The 14,848-nt window shown below is 44.6% G+C and overlaps 1 protein-coding gene across 1 annotated transcript; it reads right to left on the reverse strand.

Moving 5' to 3' along the window:
- Window positions 1-7,228: 7,228 nt before the first annotated feature.
- Window positions 7,229-7,843, reverse strand: LOC117723733 (endogenous retrovirus group K member 104 Pro protein-like). The gene has a single exon (XM_034523265.1). It carries the CDS (start codon window positions 7,841-7,843, stop codon window positions 7,229-7,231), a length of 615 nt encoding a protein of 204 aa, XP_034379156.1.
- Window positions 7,844-14,848: the final 7,005 nt, after the last annotated feature.

The following is a 14,848-nucleotide window of genomic DNA, read 5'->3' on the forward strand; positions in this document are numbered from 1 at the left end:
CAAACTTATTGGGTGGATTTTTGTTTGATGTAGCCTGATGTGCAGCTGGCAGACATTTTCTCCTATGCTGTAGGCTGCCTCTTCACTGCAGCCTGTACTGAACCTCTTATTTCAGAATTCTACATAAGTGTTTTTCCTGCTTGAATATCTGTGCACCACTTGCATGCCTGGTGCTTGTCATGCTGACCAGAATAGAACGATGGGTCCTCTGGATCTGGAGTTACAAATGGTTGTGAGCCATCATGTGGTTGCTGGGAATCGAACTCAGATGCTCTTAACCACTGAGCCATCTCTCCAGCCCTCCAGTTGCCAATTCTTGGTATTATTTCCAGAACTATCAGAGTCCTTTGAGGAAGCCCTTACTTACCATAAGTTATTGTTCTGCCTGTGTTGGCCTCTAGCGGTTTCAGAGTTTGAGTCTCTCATCACTGTCTGATTCATTTTGGTTGGATTTTTCTTTAGGATAAATGATAGGGGTGTGATTTTATTCTTCTAATGTGAATAGTCCGTTTTTCGGTACCATTTATTTAAAAGGCTGGTTGTTTGTTTTTTGTTTTTTTTTTAATTTTTTTTTTCTGACAATGTATGTTTTTAAGCTTTTGTCAAAACTCATGTGGCTGTAGCTAAATGGGGTATTCTGGCCTCTTTCCTGTACCCCACTGGCCCACATGTTTACTTTCATGACTGTAGCATGGTGGCTTTGTTACGTCTTTGTAGTGAAGAAATCAGGTGTGACATCCCTTTCTCTTTCTCCTCAGGATTGCTTGGGTTATTTTGGATTCGTTAAAATCTTTTATGCGAATGAAATTTTTTTTTCTATTCTTAAGAAGAATGTCAGAGTTTTGATGGGGATTGCATTGAATTTCTGGGTCACTTTCAGCAATGTTATATATAGTTGATGTAATGGCAACTTGCCACAAATTAGAACCACCTGACTAGGGAGCCTCACCTGAAGAAGCTTCCTGTCTTGATTGATGGGGAAGACCCACCTGGATGGCGGACTGCACCTTCCATCAGCAGCCCAGGTAAAAGGGGTGTGGCAGAAGGGGGATGGTCTCCATTTGTGATGGCGTGGCCTCCCACTCACCTGTAGTTGATTCACCCTGCTCCTGCTGCTGCTCGCTCACTAACCGCAGATCCAGTGTTCCTAGGCTTCCATCCTGGACAATGGGCCAGTGGCTCTCAGGGAGACTTCCGGGCTTCAGGAGCCAGAACAGATTTCTGAGGCATCTTGCCTTGTGCACTGAGTAGCTACTGGTTATCATCTTCCTCACCCTATCAGAACAGCCATGATGGGACTACTGGCTGCTGAAACCTTCAGCTTCAAGGACCAACTATCTACCAGGCTCTCAGCATCTCTGGTATGATTTAGCTGTTACCATTTTAAATCTGACGTAATAAATTCACACAGATGTGTGTGTGTGTGTGTGTGTGTGTGTGTGTGTGTGTGTGTGTGTATTCATTCCGTTGTTTCTGTTCTTCTAGACCCTAATACAAGTTTTATGGCCATTTCCAGAATATTCTGCCCATTTTGTCAGTAAGGGGGTTTCCCATCTACTAGTTTCTTCACATTTTTTCTTCGGTGTTTTAAAGTTTTCAGTGTAAGAGTCTCACACCTCGCCGCTTAGACTTATTCCTAGGTATATTTTAAGCTGTTAACAATGTGTTGTTTTATTCTGTTTCTTAACAAGCAAGTTCATTATTGATACTTTGAAAGCCACGCTGGTTTTATTTTATTTTATTCTATTTTATTTTTTGCCATGTATGGTACTTGGGGCCTGGAGTCTTAGCACTTGGAAGGTAAAGGCAGAAGATGAGGGTTCAAGGCCTGCCTTGGCTGTATGCTGTCTGTCTAAGGCAGGTTGTGGTGGAGCAGTACTCAGAGGCCGAGGCAGGAGGATCTCACTGAGTTTAAATCCAGCCTGCTCTACCTGGCAAGCTCCAGGACAGTTAGCAGTAGGGTAGGGGTTTTAGGGGAGTGTAGCCTGTCTCAAAGAAAGAAAGAAAAAAAGAAAGGAAGGAAGGAAGGAAGGAAGGAAGGAAGGAAGGAAGGAAGGAAGAGAGAGAGAGAAAGAAAGAGAGAAAGAAAGAAAGAGAGAGAGAGAAAAGGAAAGTGCGCTGGTTGTTTTTGTCAACTCAAGACAAACCTAGACACATGTGGGAAAGCACTCCCACTTAGGGAATTGTCTCCATCAGGCTGGCCTGGAAATCTGTGGAGAGTTTTCTTGATTGATGGTTACTGCAGGAGGGCCCAGCTCACTGTGGGTGATGCTGTCCCTGTGCAGATGGTCCTGGATCATAGAAGAGGGTTGTGCATCGTAAAAAGCAGGCTAGTAGGCAGTGTTGCCCCATGCTCTCTGCTGTACTTCCTGCCTCCAGCGGCCCGAGTTCAGCCCTGACTTCTCTTTATGATCAGCTGGAAGTGATAATGTAAAAATCACACCTTTCCTCCCTGGGCTGGTCAGTGTTTTTTGTCTGAACAGAAACCTAACTAGGGCTGAAGAGATACAGGTAAGTTCATGTCCCGTTGCTCAGCTGAAAGTGCTCACCAGAGCTTAAGTCTTGAGGGTGGTTTTGATTTAAGATCATGTCATCCACAAACAGAGAATATTTGACCGTTTCCTATTTGAAGCCTTCTTTTGTTTACCTCGTTGCTATAGTGAAGATTGCAAACAGCAAATGCTTTGTTTTCCCATTCAATGACATTGTTGGCTCTAATTCTGTCATGCACAGCCTTTCTTTAAAGATTTATTTATTGTATATATGAGAGTACACTGTTGCTGTCTTCAGACACACCAGAAGAGGGCATAGGATCCCATTACAGATACTTGTGAGCCACCATCTGGTTGCTGGGAATTGAACTCAGGTCCTCTGGAAGATCAGTCAGTGCTCTTAACTGCTGAGCCATGTCTCCAGCCCCGCCTTTATTATTTTGAGTTGTGTTTCTTCTAGTTTCTTCAGGGCTTTAAAAATATTTTAATTATATTTTAAAACTTGTGTGTGTGTGTGTGTGTGTGTGTGTCTCGCGCCCACCTCGTCCAGCAAGGAAGACACAACGCCAGAGCTCTTCCTCAAGCAGTTTATTCAGGAACTTTGTATCTTCTTCTGACCTCGGGGAAAGCCCGCCCACAGGCTAAATACTCCTGGAGCAACCTACCCCAGCAAGCTACGTGGCGGCAGCAGATAGGCACACGTAAGGGGAAGCAGCACAGATCACCAGCCTTGTCCATATTAGGACTTGTTTTTCTTAGAGAGCACTCGCCATCGGGAAGATAGGGCACAGGAGCTAGCGCCAGCTTTACAGCACAGCACATCGCAGCTCTCTACAATTCCCCCTATTTTGTTTTAAAGACAAAACAGGTGAGAGTAGGGGTCTGATCTCTGAAGCAAACATAGAAGGACATTGTACAGGCTCTCCTATAGGCTTCATCAGCCCAATTCAAGCCTGACCCATCCCATGCCAATTTTCTCAGAGGCGGGAAGAACACTGAAAAGTGCTGGAATAAGGGTGGCACAAACCCACATAAATCAGACATGCTCAACTCAAGGCTGCCAGTGGCAATCAGCATGCCTCAAGTGCAGTGCTTAGCCTCACAACCTGAACGTGAAGATCTTATTCTTTCATGGCAGCCAGCCATGCTTGGGGGAGGATCCAACTCCTACAACTGTAAAGACTTGAATGATCATGGCCACATTCTGCCTCTGTGTGGCTCTCATCTTGCACACGCACCACAGGCCTAAAACACTAACTAAACCCACCATAGGGCTCAAGGCCCCAAGATCCGCCCACTCTTTTATGTGGTCCACGGCTCTGGCAATCCAAGCTGTGAACCCGGTCATGAAACTGGGGTCCAGGCACGTGGAATTCACTGCCACGATGGCCATCTGCAGCTGTTTCATCAGGCCTTCAAAATCCGCAGCCCAGCTTCCTGTCAAATAAGCAGACAACTGACGAGAAAAGTTAGCAGCCTGGGTATAATTATGACATTGAATGGAGGTAACGCATAGCCCATGAAATTTCCACTCACAGCCAGCTTGGACAGCTGCCACAAGGTATCTACTTGTTCTTGAACAAGGTCACCTCTTCTGTTAACCAGCATAAGCCCTCCTTTCAATTGGACATTCAAGGATGTTTGCAAATCTAAAGCAATGGCAAGTTTGCCCATTGCACTCCCCCTAGCCTGGCATCCTGTCCACGGAAACAAAAGACTCTCTACAGTATAATCCATACAAAAGGGTGCCCAATGGGGTAGACTAGGAGGCCTGGAAAAATTCTGTATAGCACTCCAGCTTCCGTCTAACCATTCTTGGCCATAATTGGCAGGCCACTATCCCTCAATCCAAGTGCCCATCATATAAGCTGTTCCAGACATGGAATCATCTGGCACATCAAACCAGGCAGCAGTCTGGTTATAAAGCATAATACAATCACTCTTATCACTTATATTTCTAACTTTTACAACGCACAAACTACCTAATAAAACAAAGCTCCTATCTTCAATAGTGCTGGCTATGTCACTATCCTTAGGCAAAAAGGGTAAGTTCAAACTTCTATTACTAATAAAAAGGTGGGGATAAACTTAAGCATCATGGCATATCGGCATGGGTCTCAGGAGGACCGACAGGGTCCCCCAACTTTGCTCCTCTTGACTCCTCACGATCATCGTTCCCAGCAGGAGCATGAGTATTCAAGAAGTGACATTTGCGCACCAGCCTTTCTGGTACCCAGAGCGGTCCATCTCGGTTCTGCGGGAAAACACAAACAGAACCCCAGGCCCATGCCAACACTGGATCCAGTCCATTACATTCTCCTGTCAACACATCTTTCCATTTGACATAACCTTTTAAGGATCCATGTCGAATACTATGTTTTTCAGCAGCCGAACGGCCTTCCTCATCCATTTCCCAAAAATTTAAGGTAAATAAGGCAAGGGCTATTCTGTCTCTAGGGGTGCGGCCTTGGCTTATTCCCCTTTTTTGTTTTTGTAAACATTCCTTTAGTGTGCAGTGTGCAAGCTCCACCATACCTTGACCTTGCGGGTTATAAGGAAGGCCATGTTTAAGTATAACTTGCATTTGAGAACAAAAGGAAACAAAAGAGTGGACTGTATAACCAGGGCCATTATCAGTTTTTAATTGTAGAGGTTTGCCCCAAGCCCCCCAGGCTTCCAGGCAATGGGATATAACATTTCTTGCCTTTTCTCCACTCAGGGGAGTTGCGACAATAAGACCTGAACATGTATCCACAGACACATGAACATACTTTAGCTTACCGGACTCAGGGAAATGCATAACGTCCATTTGCCAAAGTTGTAATGGCAAAAGTCCTTTAGGATTGACCCCTATACAGGGAGGATGTTGAAAAACAATACAAGTAGGGCATTGCAACACAATGGAGCGAGCAGCTTCTCTAGTTATTTTAAATTTAAACTGCAACATTCGAGCATTAACATGAAACTGAGCATGAAAATCTTCTGCTTTGCAAATTGGACTCTCCTCCTGAAGAAAGATAAATTCTCTTCTGGTGGCTTGATCTACCTCATTATTATTGTTACTCAGGGGTCCAGGGAGGCCAGTGTGTACACAAACATGTTGTACATAAAACGGGTCTTTTCTTTGCCGAATCAGGGTCTGCAATTGTGATAACAAGGGATAAATGGGACTGTTACTTTTAATCTTTCCCACCACTTCTATAACCTTAACTAAATTAACAACATATAATGAATCTGAAAGCAAGTTGAAAGCATCCTTATAAACTTTAAAAAACTTCCAATACAATTTTGAACTCGATAATCTGAGGCGATCCAGGGGAAAATTGTATAACCACAGGATCCATGCCTCCTATCTTATAAGAACCACATCCCATTTTGGATCCATCAGTAAAGATGGTTACTGCCCCAGCAATAGGAGCTGCTTGGGTAATCTCTGGAAAAACAATGGGATGGGCACGATAAAAGCTCATTAGTGGATGCCTTGGATAATGATTATCAATTTCTCCTTTATATCCACACCTTAAGATAGCCCAATCATCAACAGTTGCGCACAAGACTCTCACTTGGTCACTATTGTAAGGGACGACAATCGTCGCTGGCTCTAGGCCGAAATATTGTAAACTTGGTCGAATTCCCTCCTCTGCCAAACCTGCCATGGTGGTAGGGTAATGTTCCACTGTTTTAGCTGCTGATATCTTTGGATGTATCCACATTAGTGGGCCAGCTTGCCACAGCGCTGCTGTGGGTTGCGTCAGGGTAGAAAGGACACATAACAAAATTGGTTGTCCCAATGTACAACGCTGTAGCATGGCTTCTTGTAGCCCATTCTCTACCCTACGAAGTGCTTTTCTCCCTTCAGGGGTCAACACCCGTGAGGAATCTAATGCAGAATCCCCTACTAGAATGTCATACAAAGGTTTCAATTCATAATTTGGGATCTTCAAATAGGGCCTAATCCAATTTATATCTCCTAATAATTTCTGAAAATCATTTAAAGTTTTAAGATGATCTACTCTCAATTCAATTTTCTGAGGACGGACTTCATTGGGCCCTATCCTTGCTCCCAGGTAACTTACTACCTGCTCTTGTTGTACTTTCTCTGGGGATATATGGAGACCATGATCCTTTAACTTTTGCACCAGATCTTGATAGGCAGTATATAAAAATTTTTTCACTTTTATGTACTAAAAGGATATCATCCATGTAATGCAAGCATTTCAGGGAAGGGAAAGAATCTCTCAATGGCTGAATGGCCGCTCCTACATAAAGTTGACACATAGTGGGGCTATTTGCCATCCCCTGTAGTAAAACTACCCACTCAAATCTCTGATCTGGTTCTTCTTGATTAATGAATGGCAAAGTAAAAGCAAAGCGCTCACAATCTTTGGGATGTAGAGGGATGGAAAAGAAGCAGTCCTTAATATCAATTACAATTATTGGCCAATCCTTGGGTAAAGCAGTCAACAGAGGTAAGCCCCGCTGCACCACCCCCATGACCTGCATCTGCGCATTAATAACCCACAGGTCATGTAACAATCTCCACTTTCCAGACTTCTTCTTTATTACAAAAATAGGAGTATTCCAAGGGGATACTGACGGTCGAATATGTTTCATGGCCAACTGCTCCTTTACAAGTTCTTGTGCAGCTTGAAGCTTTTCAGAGGATAAAAGCCACTGAGGAATCCAAACCAGATCCTCCATACTCCAGGTAATGGGAATTCCCTCCTCAGTGGCCCCTAAGAAAAACCCAAACCCTGTCTTGTTTTCCTTGGGGCAGGTGTAATAGGGGCATTATGTCCCTGGAGGTACTTCCCAACATCATGAGAGGGATGCCAGCCCATAGCCCTCATCATCTCTTGTGAAGCTTTGGAATACTGTCCCTCATTGGTCACCCTGAGCCTCATATCTCTCAAAAGATCTCTGCCCCACAAACTAACTGGGAGCTCCAGAACATAAGGTTGGAAACATTCCTGATGCCCTTCCTGATCCTTCCCGGGTAACTCCTGAGCACTCATATCTGGTGTCTTGGCATAGCCCAGCCCTTGAAGGGTCAGAGCTGATTGCTGTATGGGCCAGTCAGAGGGCCAATCTTTAATGGCTACAATACTACTGTCAGCCTCAGTGTCTAGAAGTCCCATAATCTGTTTTCCATTAACATTCAACTCAATCAAGGGGCGCTGATCCAGATCCAAGGATAAGAAAACAGTAGGGTTCCCGGAAGAGCCAAAGCCCTTCCCTCCCCATTTCTGCTTTTGTGCTGGAAACTGGGAATGCAAGCTGGGTAATAGCAGTAGTTGCACAATGCGGTCCCCAGGAGAGATAGCAACAATCCCTCGAGGGGATGAAGCCATGATCTTGACCACTCCTTCAAAATATGAATCTATGACACCAGGGTGGACTATTAAGCCCTTTAAAGACGAAGAGGATCGGCCAATCAGGAGTCCTACAGTGTTAGGTGGTAAAGGACCCTGAAGATCAGATCTGTCTCCAGCAGCTACACCCCCATCTGAGGGGTCAATACGACTCTGGTGGTGCAGCGAAGGTCCAGCCCTGAAGATCCTGGTGTCGCTCTCCCTGGCTGGGAGGTTGAAGGCTCGGCCAGACTCTCTGACTGTTCTCTACTGCCCCATATATTTGAGGGCCCTGAGGTCTGGGGCCCCTCTGCCCATTTTTTTGACCGAGCACCTCCAAAGGCTGGGGCTAAAGGCTGGCCATTGATGTCCTTAACAGAATGACATTCGTTGGCCCAATGATTTCCCTTTTTGCACCGTGGGCAGAGACCTGGCCCACTAGGGCGTGGCTCCTCCATCCTTCCCTTTTCAGGACATTGCCTTTTAAGGTGTCCTGTCTTGCCACAGCAGAAGCAGGCACCGCCCGGGGTACTACCTTTTCCTCTGGATAGTTGCATAACAGTAGCAGCCAATCCTGTATTAGAAAGGGGCCCCCCTATTTCTCTGCATATTTTCATCCAGGCATCAAGTCCTTTAGACTTGCATGGTGTAATAGCGCTGCAACACTCCTTGGTACACTGCTCAAAAATCAATTGTTGGATAAGTGGCATTGCAGTATCGGGATCCCCAAAAGAGCATCCCGCTGCCTCCACCATGCGGGCCACAAAGTCTGAGAACGGCTCAGTGGCCCCCTGTACAATCTTAGTCAGATTTCCACCCACTTCACCTCTATTAGGCAGGGCCTTCCAGGCACGTATGGCAATGGTGTTAATTTGCTCATAGACCTGGATGGGATACCCAGTCTGGGCACCTGCATAGCGACCATGTCCCATTATCATGTCAAAATCCCAGGCAGCATTACCCGCCTGCCTGTTTAATCCTGCTTGCTGGAAAAAAAAAAAAAAAAAAAAAAAACCCTTCCAGTCTAGATATTGTCCAGTAGTTAGACAAGCCTTAACTGTGCTCATCCAGTCGTACAGTGTCATGCAATGTCGGGCCAAGACCTCCAGCTGGGCAACAGTAAAAGAAGCAGCTATGCCATATGTCCTTACTGATTCTGCAAGGTTTTTTAAAACCTTAAAATCTAGAGGCTCATGATATCTCTGGCCATTTGCATCTTGAAATACTGGGAAGGCCATTCTAGCTTCCCTCCACACCTCTCCTTTTCCTTCAGCTTCCGCAAAAGGCGGGGGAGCCGAAGGGGGGACTGGCAATGGAGGCACTTCCTCATTTTTTCCTTCCTCTTTGTGCTCTTTATGCCTTTCCCTTTTCTTGTTCCTCTTCTCCTCCTTACAATTTATGGCCTCAAACCTGGCTATGAGCTCTTCTAGGTCTTCCTCGAGACTCTCCAGGTCATCCTCGGAGCTCGGGCTACTACTGTCACTCTCCCTTTCCTGACGTTATGGATCTCTCTTCTTTAAGTTGTTCCAACGCCTCTGACCCCTTCTCCAGAGCTCGACAGCAGCGCTCGTCGGTCAGACAACTCCTAACTAATCTCCACATCCCTCTTACTCCTCCTCTTAAGCAACCCTGATCCCATGCCAAGTCTAAGTCCTCTCCTAGCCTGTCCCAACTGGCCAACGTCAGATGTCCAGAAACCACAAACCATGGGGCCACAGTATCGACCTCTGAAAGGAAGGTGGCAAGTGTTTGCTTCTTCATTTTCAGCCCCTTAGCTGTCAACAACTCCTGAAGAGCTACTAAAGGTGGGTGAGACAGAGAGTTTCCCATTTTACTTTCACTTTCTTTTTTTTTTTATAATTTATTTTATGTAAGTACACTGTAGCTGTCTTCAGACACCCATATGAGTGCATCATATCTCATTATGGATGGTTGTGAGCCACCATGTGGTTGCTGGGATTTGAACTCATGACCTCTGGAAGAGCAGTCAGTGCTCTTAACCACTGAGCCATCTCACCAGCCCTACTTTCACTTTCATTAGTGCTGAAACTTTAATTTAGTTTCACTTTTGTCCAGCACTAAGCCGAAACTTTACTGCTCTGTGCTCTGGAGACTTTATTGCTTTCTCCAGAGACCTTCTTGCCTCTTCCCTGAGGAACTTCTCTATTGTCCCACTTTAACCTGGGAACTTACCTGTCTACCGCCCTGACTGCTTGACATTCTGAGCTTCCGTTCCCCGTACGGGCCACCACGACTCTGGAGCTCTTCCTCAAGCAGTTTATTCAGGAACTTTGTATCTTCTTCTGACCTTGGGGAAAGCCCGCCCACAGGCTAAATACTCCTGGAGCAACCTACCCTGGCAAGCTACTTGGTGGCAGCAGATAGGCACATGTAAGGGGAAGCAGCACAGATCACCAGCCTTGTCCATATTAGGACTTGTTTTTCTTAGAGAGCACTCGCCATCGGGCGGGGGGGGGGGGCAGGAGCCAGCGCCATCAGCACATCGCAGCTCTCTACACCTGCCTCTGCCTCCCGAGTGCCTGGAGTGTACTGCTACCACCTACCACCACTAGTAAGTCTTTACATTAAACTTACAGAGGTGAGTTGTCACAACTCCTTTATATGTTGTGATGGAAGAGAACCATGTCCCAAAAGGTAACCTTGATCTCCACAGCACACCATGGCACATGTGCATCATCCACACAAAAATCAATAAAAACATGAAACAAAAAGGTCTATGTAATACTCACACGGAGAGCCAAGAGGCCCCCGGAGAAAAAGGCTCAGGTTGCTTGTCCTGCGTTGACCCTTTTCTTTTTATAATTATTTTTGAGGGGTGATTGGATGGTTCTTTTGTTTTGTTTTCATGTTTCAGGGATTTGGGGTGTGTGTGTGTGGGATACACTCTTTTATTAGTTCTTTGAGAATTTTGTACACAGTGCTTCAATCATATTCATCCCCTTATCCCATTCCTTACCTACCTTTCTCTCTCTTTTTTTCACCAATTAAATACATTTTGTACTGCTCATACATTCTCTGGATGTGTGACCTTCCACTGGGATGTGGTTAACCTCCCATGGGTAACTCTTATAAAAACCTGACTCCTCCTCTCCCAGCAGTAAAGTGGGACCTCATGGGACCTTCCCTCTCCCTGCTGACATGTGGTCTGTGTTGTGCTTGGGCTGGTTTTATATTTGCTGTCATGACTGCCGAGTTCTTATGTGCAACGGCTCCGCCATGTCCAACAGACTGTTTCCTTGCATTCCTTCCTGCCCCTGATTCTCATGATCTTCCCACCCCCTCTTTCACAACGATCCCTGAGCCCCGGGGTGTGTGTGAGATAGGTGTTCCATTTAGAGATGAGCAATGCTTGGCCTTGTGTGGATCTGTGTTAATCACCATCTACTACAATGGAAGCTTCTCTGATGAAGTTGAGAGATGCATTGATCTATGTGCATAACCTTACATAAGTCATTAGGCGCCAGTTTAATATTATGTCCACTTAGCAGAGTAATATTAGATTCTCCACTAGAGCCTATGAACTGTGTGGTCACAGGTTCTTGGTGTCAGGTATGGGTTTCATCTCATGAACTGGGGCTTATATTCAATATATGGCACTATGGTTCCATTACAGGGTGAACTCTATTTTAACTCTCAATATATATATTTATCAGAGTTGAGGACCGAACCCAGGGCCTTGTGTTTGCTAGGCAAGAGCTCTACCACTGAGCTAAATCCCCAGCCCCATGTATTTTAATTCTTTATGGAAGTTTCTACATTAGTAGGTAGTTCCCAAATAACTTGTTTTAGTGTTATCTATCTGTCCATGTTCCCTCTTCTGCACTGCTCTCCTACTCTCCCACCCCAGTTAAATCCAGCCTATTAATCCACTTTAAGCCTTTGTAGCATGACTGTCATCTCCTCTCCCTTAAAGGTAACCCCCATGTAGCCTCTTAACACTTTCTGACCTCGATGGGTATTCTAAATGAAACACACAACTTAAGATTCAAAGCTAACATCCACAAACGAGAGAAAATGTGGTATTTACCTTTCTGTGTTACCCACCTCAGAATCACTTCTCCCAGACCCCATTCATTTACCCGTGGATTTCACTTTTCTTAACAATTGAATAAATTGTATTAAATTTATTATTTTATTTATTATTATTATTATTACTTATTTATTTTTATTTTTATTATTTTCATTATCTACTCATCAACTGATGGCCCTCTGAGCATTTCCCCAGATCCATTTGTAAGGTATTTTGTTTGTTTGTTTGTTTGTTTGAAGATTTATTTGTATGAGTGTATGGTTTACCAGTAGGGTTGTATGTGCTCCACATATGTGCCTGGTGCCCCTAGAAGCCAGCAAGTGGCATTAAGTACCCTGGAACTGGAGTAACAGATAGTTGTGAACCAGAATGATATAATTGCTGGGAATAGAACCCAGATCTTCTGCAAGAGCAATATAATATATAGTTTATTTCATCATATGTGTGTGTGTGTGTGTGTGTGTATACACACATCTGAGTTGAGCCATCTTTCCAGCCTCAAGGAGTTAATTTTTATGCAGGGTGAGATATAAGAATTTTGTTTCATTCTTTTAACTTTCTATTGATTCTTTGTGAATTTCAGAGCATGTACCACAATCCCACTCATCTCTCCATCCCCTCCATATCTGCCCTTCACCCTTGCAAACTTGCCCCACCAACAAAATAAGCAAAAAGTAAAGTAAAAAAAGAAAAAAAAAAAAACCCCCACTTGCTGTGGAAGCTGCAGTCTGTCATGCAATGGACCCTTTTGTCCGTGCATCTTTACTTTGTTGCAATGAGCCATTGGTCTGGTCTGAGGCTTCCAGCTTCTGCTATACTATCAATACTGGATCCTTACGAAGACTCCTCTAGGACATCCTCTTGTTGCCCTATGTCATGGGGATCCGGAAGCTTTGGCTCTACAGAACCAGCTCCTTCGTGCATTCCTGAAGTGGAACCTTCTAGTTCTTCGGAAAGTTATGTCAAATGATGCTTTGCTGGGGCACACAGGTAAATGGATGTCTTACTAAAGCAAACATGAAAGACTGTTTTCCTGAAGCAGACACAGGTGAAAGGATGTTTGGATATATAGCAGACACGTGTAAGGACACTTCATGAAGGAGTATAAATATGACCCCATAGTCAGTGGGAGACGAGCACTGAACCTTGGCTTGCTCCACCTTGATATTCTTCACTAAAGACAGGCATGTATTGGTTTGACTTACATATTGTTGTTTAGCTCAACTTGTGATAACGCCTCCATTGGGAAAAGTTCACCCAAGAACTGCTCGTGAGGTTCCAGCCGCCTAGATTCAGGCCAGTTGGGGAACCTTGAGGTTCCTTCAGGATTGAACTACAGCTGCCTGGTGTCTGCCTGCTGAGAGGACTGGACTGAAGCTGCTGGTTCGTGCCTGGTGTCTGCCTGCCGAGAGGACTGGTCTGCAGTTGCTGAGTTATATTTGGTGTTTGCTTCAGGACTGAACTGCTGCCAAAGATCAAACTTGCCCCAAAAGAACTATCACTGAACAGGTCCACTTCCTCTATATCCTAGTAATTTTTCTCTTCCACTCCCTCTGCTGGGTGGTGGGCTAGAGGAGAGGTTGAATTGAATCCTTATTAAAAGTAGGCTGGAAAAAAATGTATGCCTACACACTTCAGCAGTTCACTGATGGGGTAAATGTTGGGGGTGGGCCAATTCAAAGCCGTGGATCTGGGCCTGGGGTTGAGGGGTAGCTAGTCAGTCCACCAACTCACCTGCTCTTATGCCCTTATACCCTCGTTGCCAGCTCTCCCTGGCCCATGAGACCAGGGTCAGATCTACTGTGCTGCCCAGGCAAGGTGTGAGACCTGCTCTCCTATGCCTGCTCCTGGGGCCAGAGCCCCCCACCTCCACTGATGCATGGACATGGACCCAGACATGGTCCTCGACGCAATAGCATGAGCCCAGAGTGCACTGCAGCCTCAGATGCACAAACCAGTCTGCTTTTCTTTTTCTCCTTTCCAATTTAGTGGAATGTTTTCAAGGTAAATCTAATGATGTTCTAATTGGTTATCAGTTGTGACAGCTTTCCATTACAAATAAATTTTAACTTGGATCTTCTCTTTCTTTTGCTTAGTTTGGGCAAAGGTCTGAGGTTTGACAATTTTTTTTTTCAACAACCACCTCTGTTTCATTGATTCTATTGGTTTTTTAACCTTTCATTAACTTCTGCCCTGATCTTAGTGATTTCTGTGTACTGATTTGAGGTTTGGCTTATTCTTTTTCCAGAGCTTTAAGGTATATCATTGTTTACTTGAGATCTCTAATTTCCTAATGCAAACACCTTGAACTATAAATTTCCTCTGGAAATACTTTCAGTGGAAGCCACAGGTTGATTTTCATTTGATTCAAAGAATTGTTTTGTTTCTTTCTTGATTTCTTGACTCAGTCACTATTCAAGTGTGGTGTTTCCTCTCCATGAGTTTGTGCTTTTTAGGGTTTTTCTTTTTCTTTTCTTCTCTCTCTCTCTCTCTCTCTTTTTTTTTTTTTTTTTTTTTTTTTTTTGTAGTTTTATCCCATTTCAGTTAGGTAAGATAGAATTATTTCAGTTTTTCCTGTTGAGATTTGCCTTGTGACCGAATGTGGTCTATTCTGGATAACGTCACATGGGCTTGAGCAGTGTCTGGATGGAATGTACTGTAGATGCCCTTAAGTATCTGATTTGTGCTGTCACTCAATTAGCATATTTCTCTATTTTATTGTTGGGAAGACCAACAGTGGTGACAGAAGATTACCAAAGTCACCCTCAACTACTGTAGTAATGTTAATCTCTGAATGGATGTCCGATTACATATGTCTATAGGGGCATAAGGAGAAGGAGGGTGTGGATTAAGTTTTGACTCTGGTGAAACAGCTAAAGGAGAAAGATGGCACTGTTGGGGCCCAGAGACGACAGGGGCTGGTAAACTATGGAAGGTTTATCAAGTAGACAAGA

This window comes from Arvicanthis niloticus, chromosome 19 (genome assembly GCF_011762505.2).
Source record: "Arvicanthis niloticus isolate mArvNil1 chromosome 19, mArvNil1.pat.X, whole genome shotgun sequence".
Classification (NCBI taxonomy): Eukaryota; Metazoa; Chordata; class Mammalia; order Rodentia; family Muridae; genus Arvicanthis; species Arvicanthis niloticus.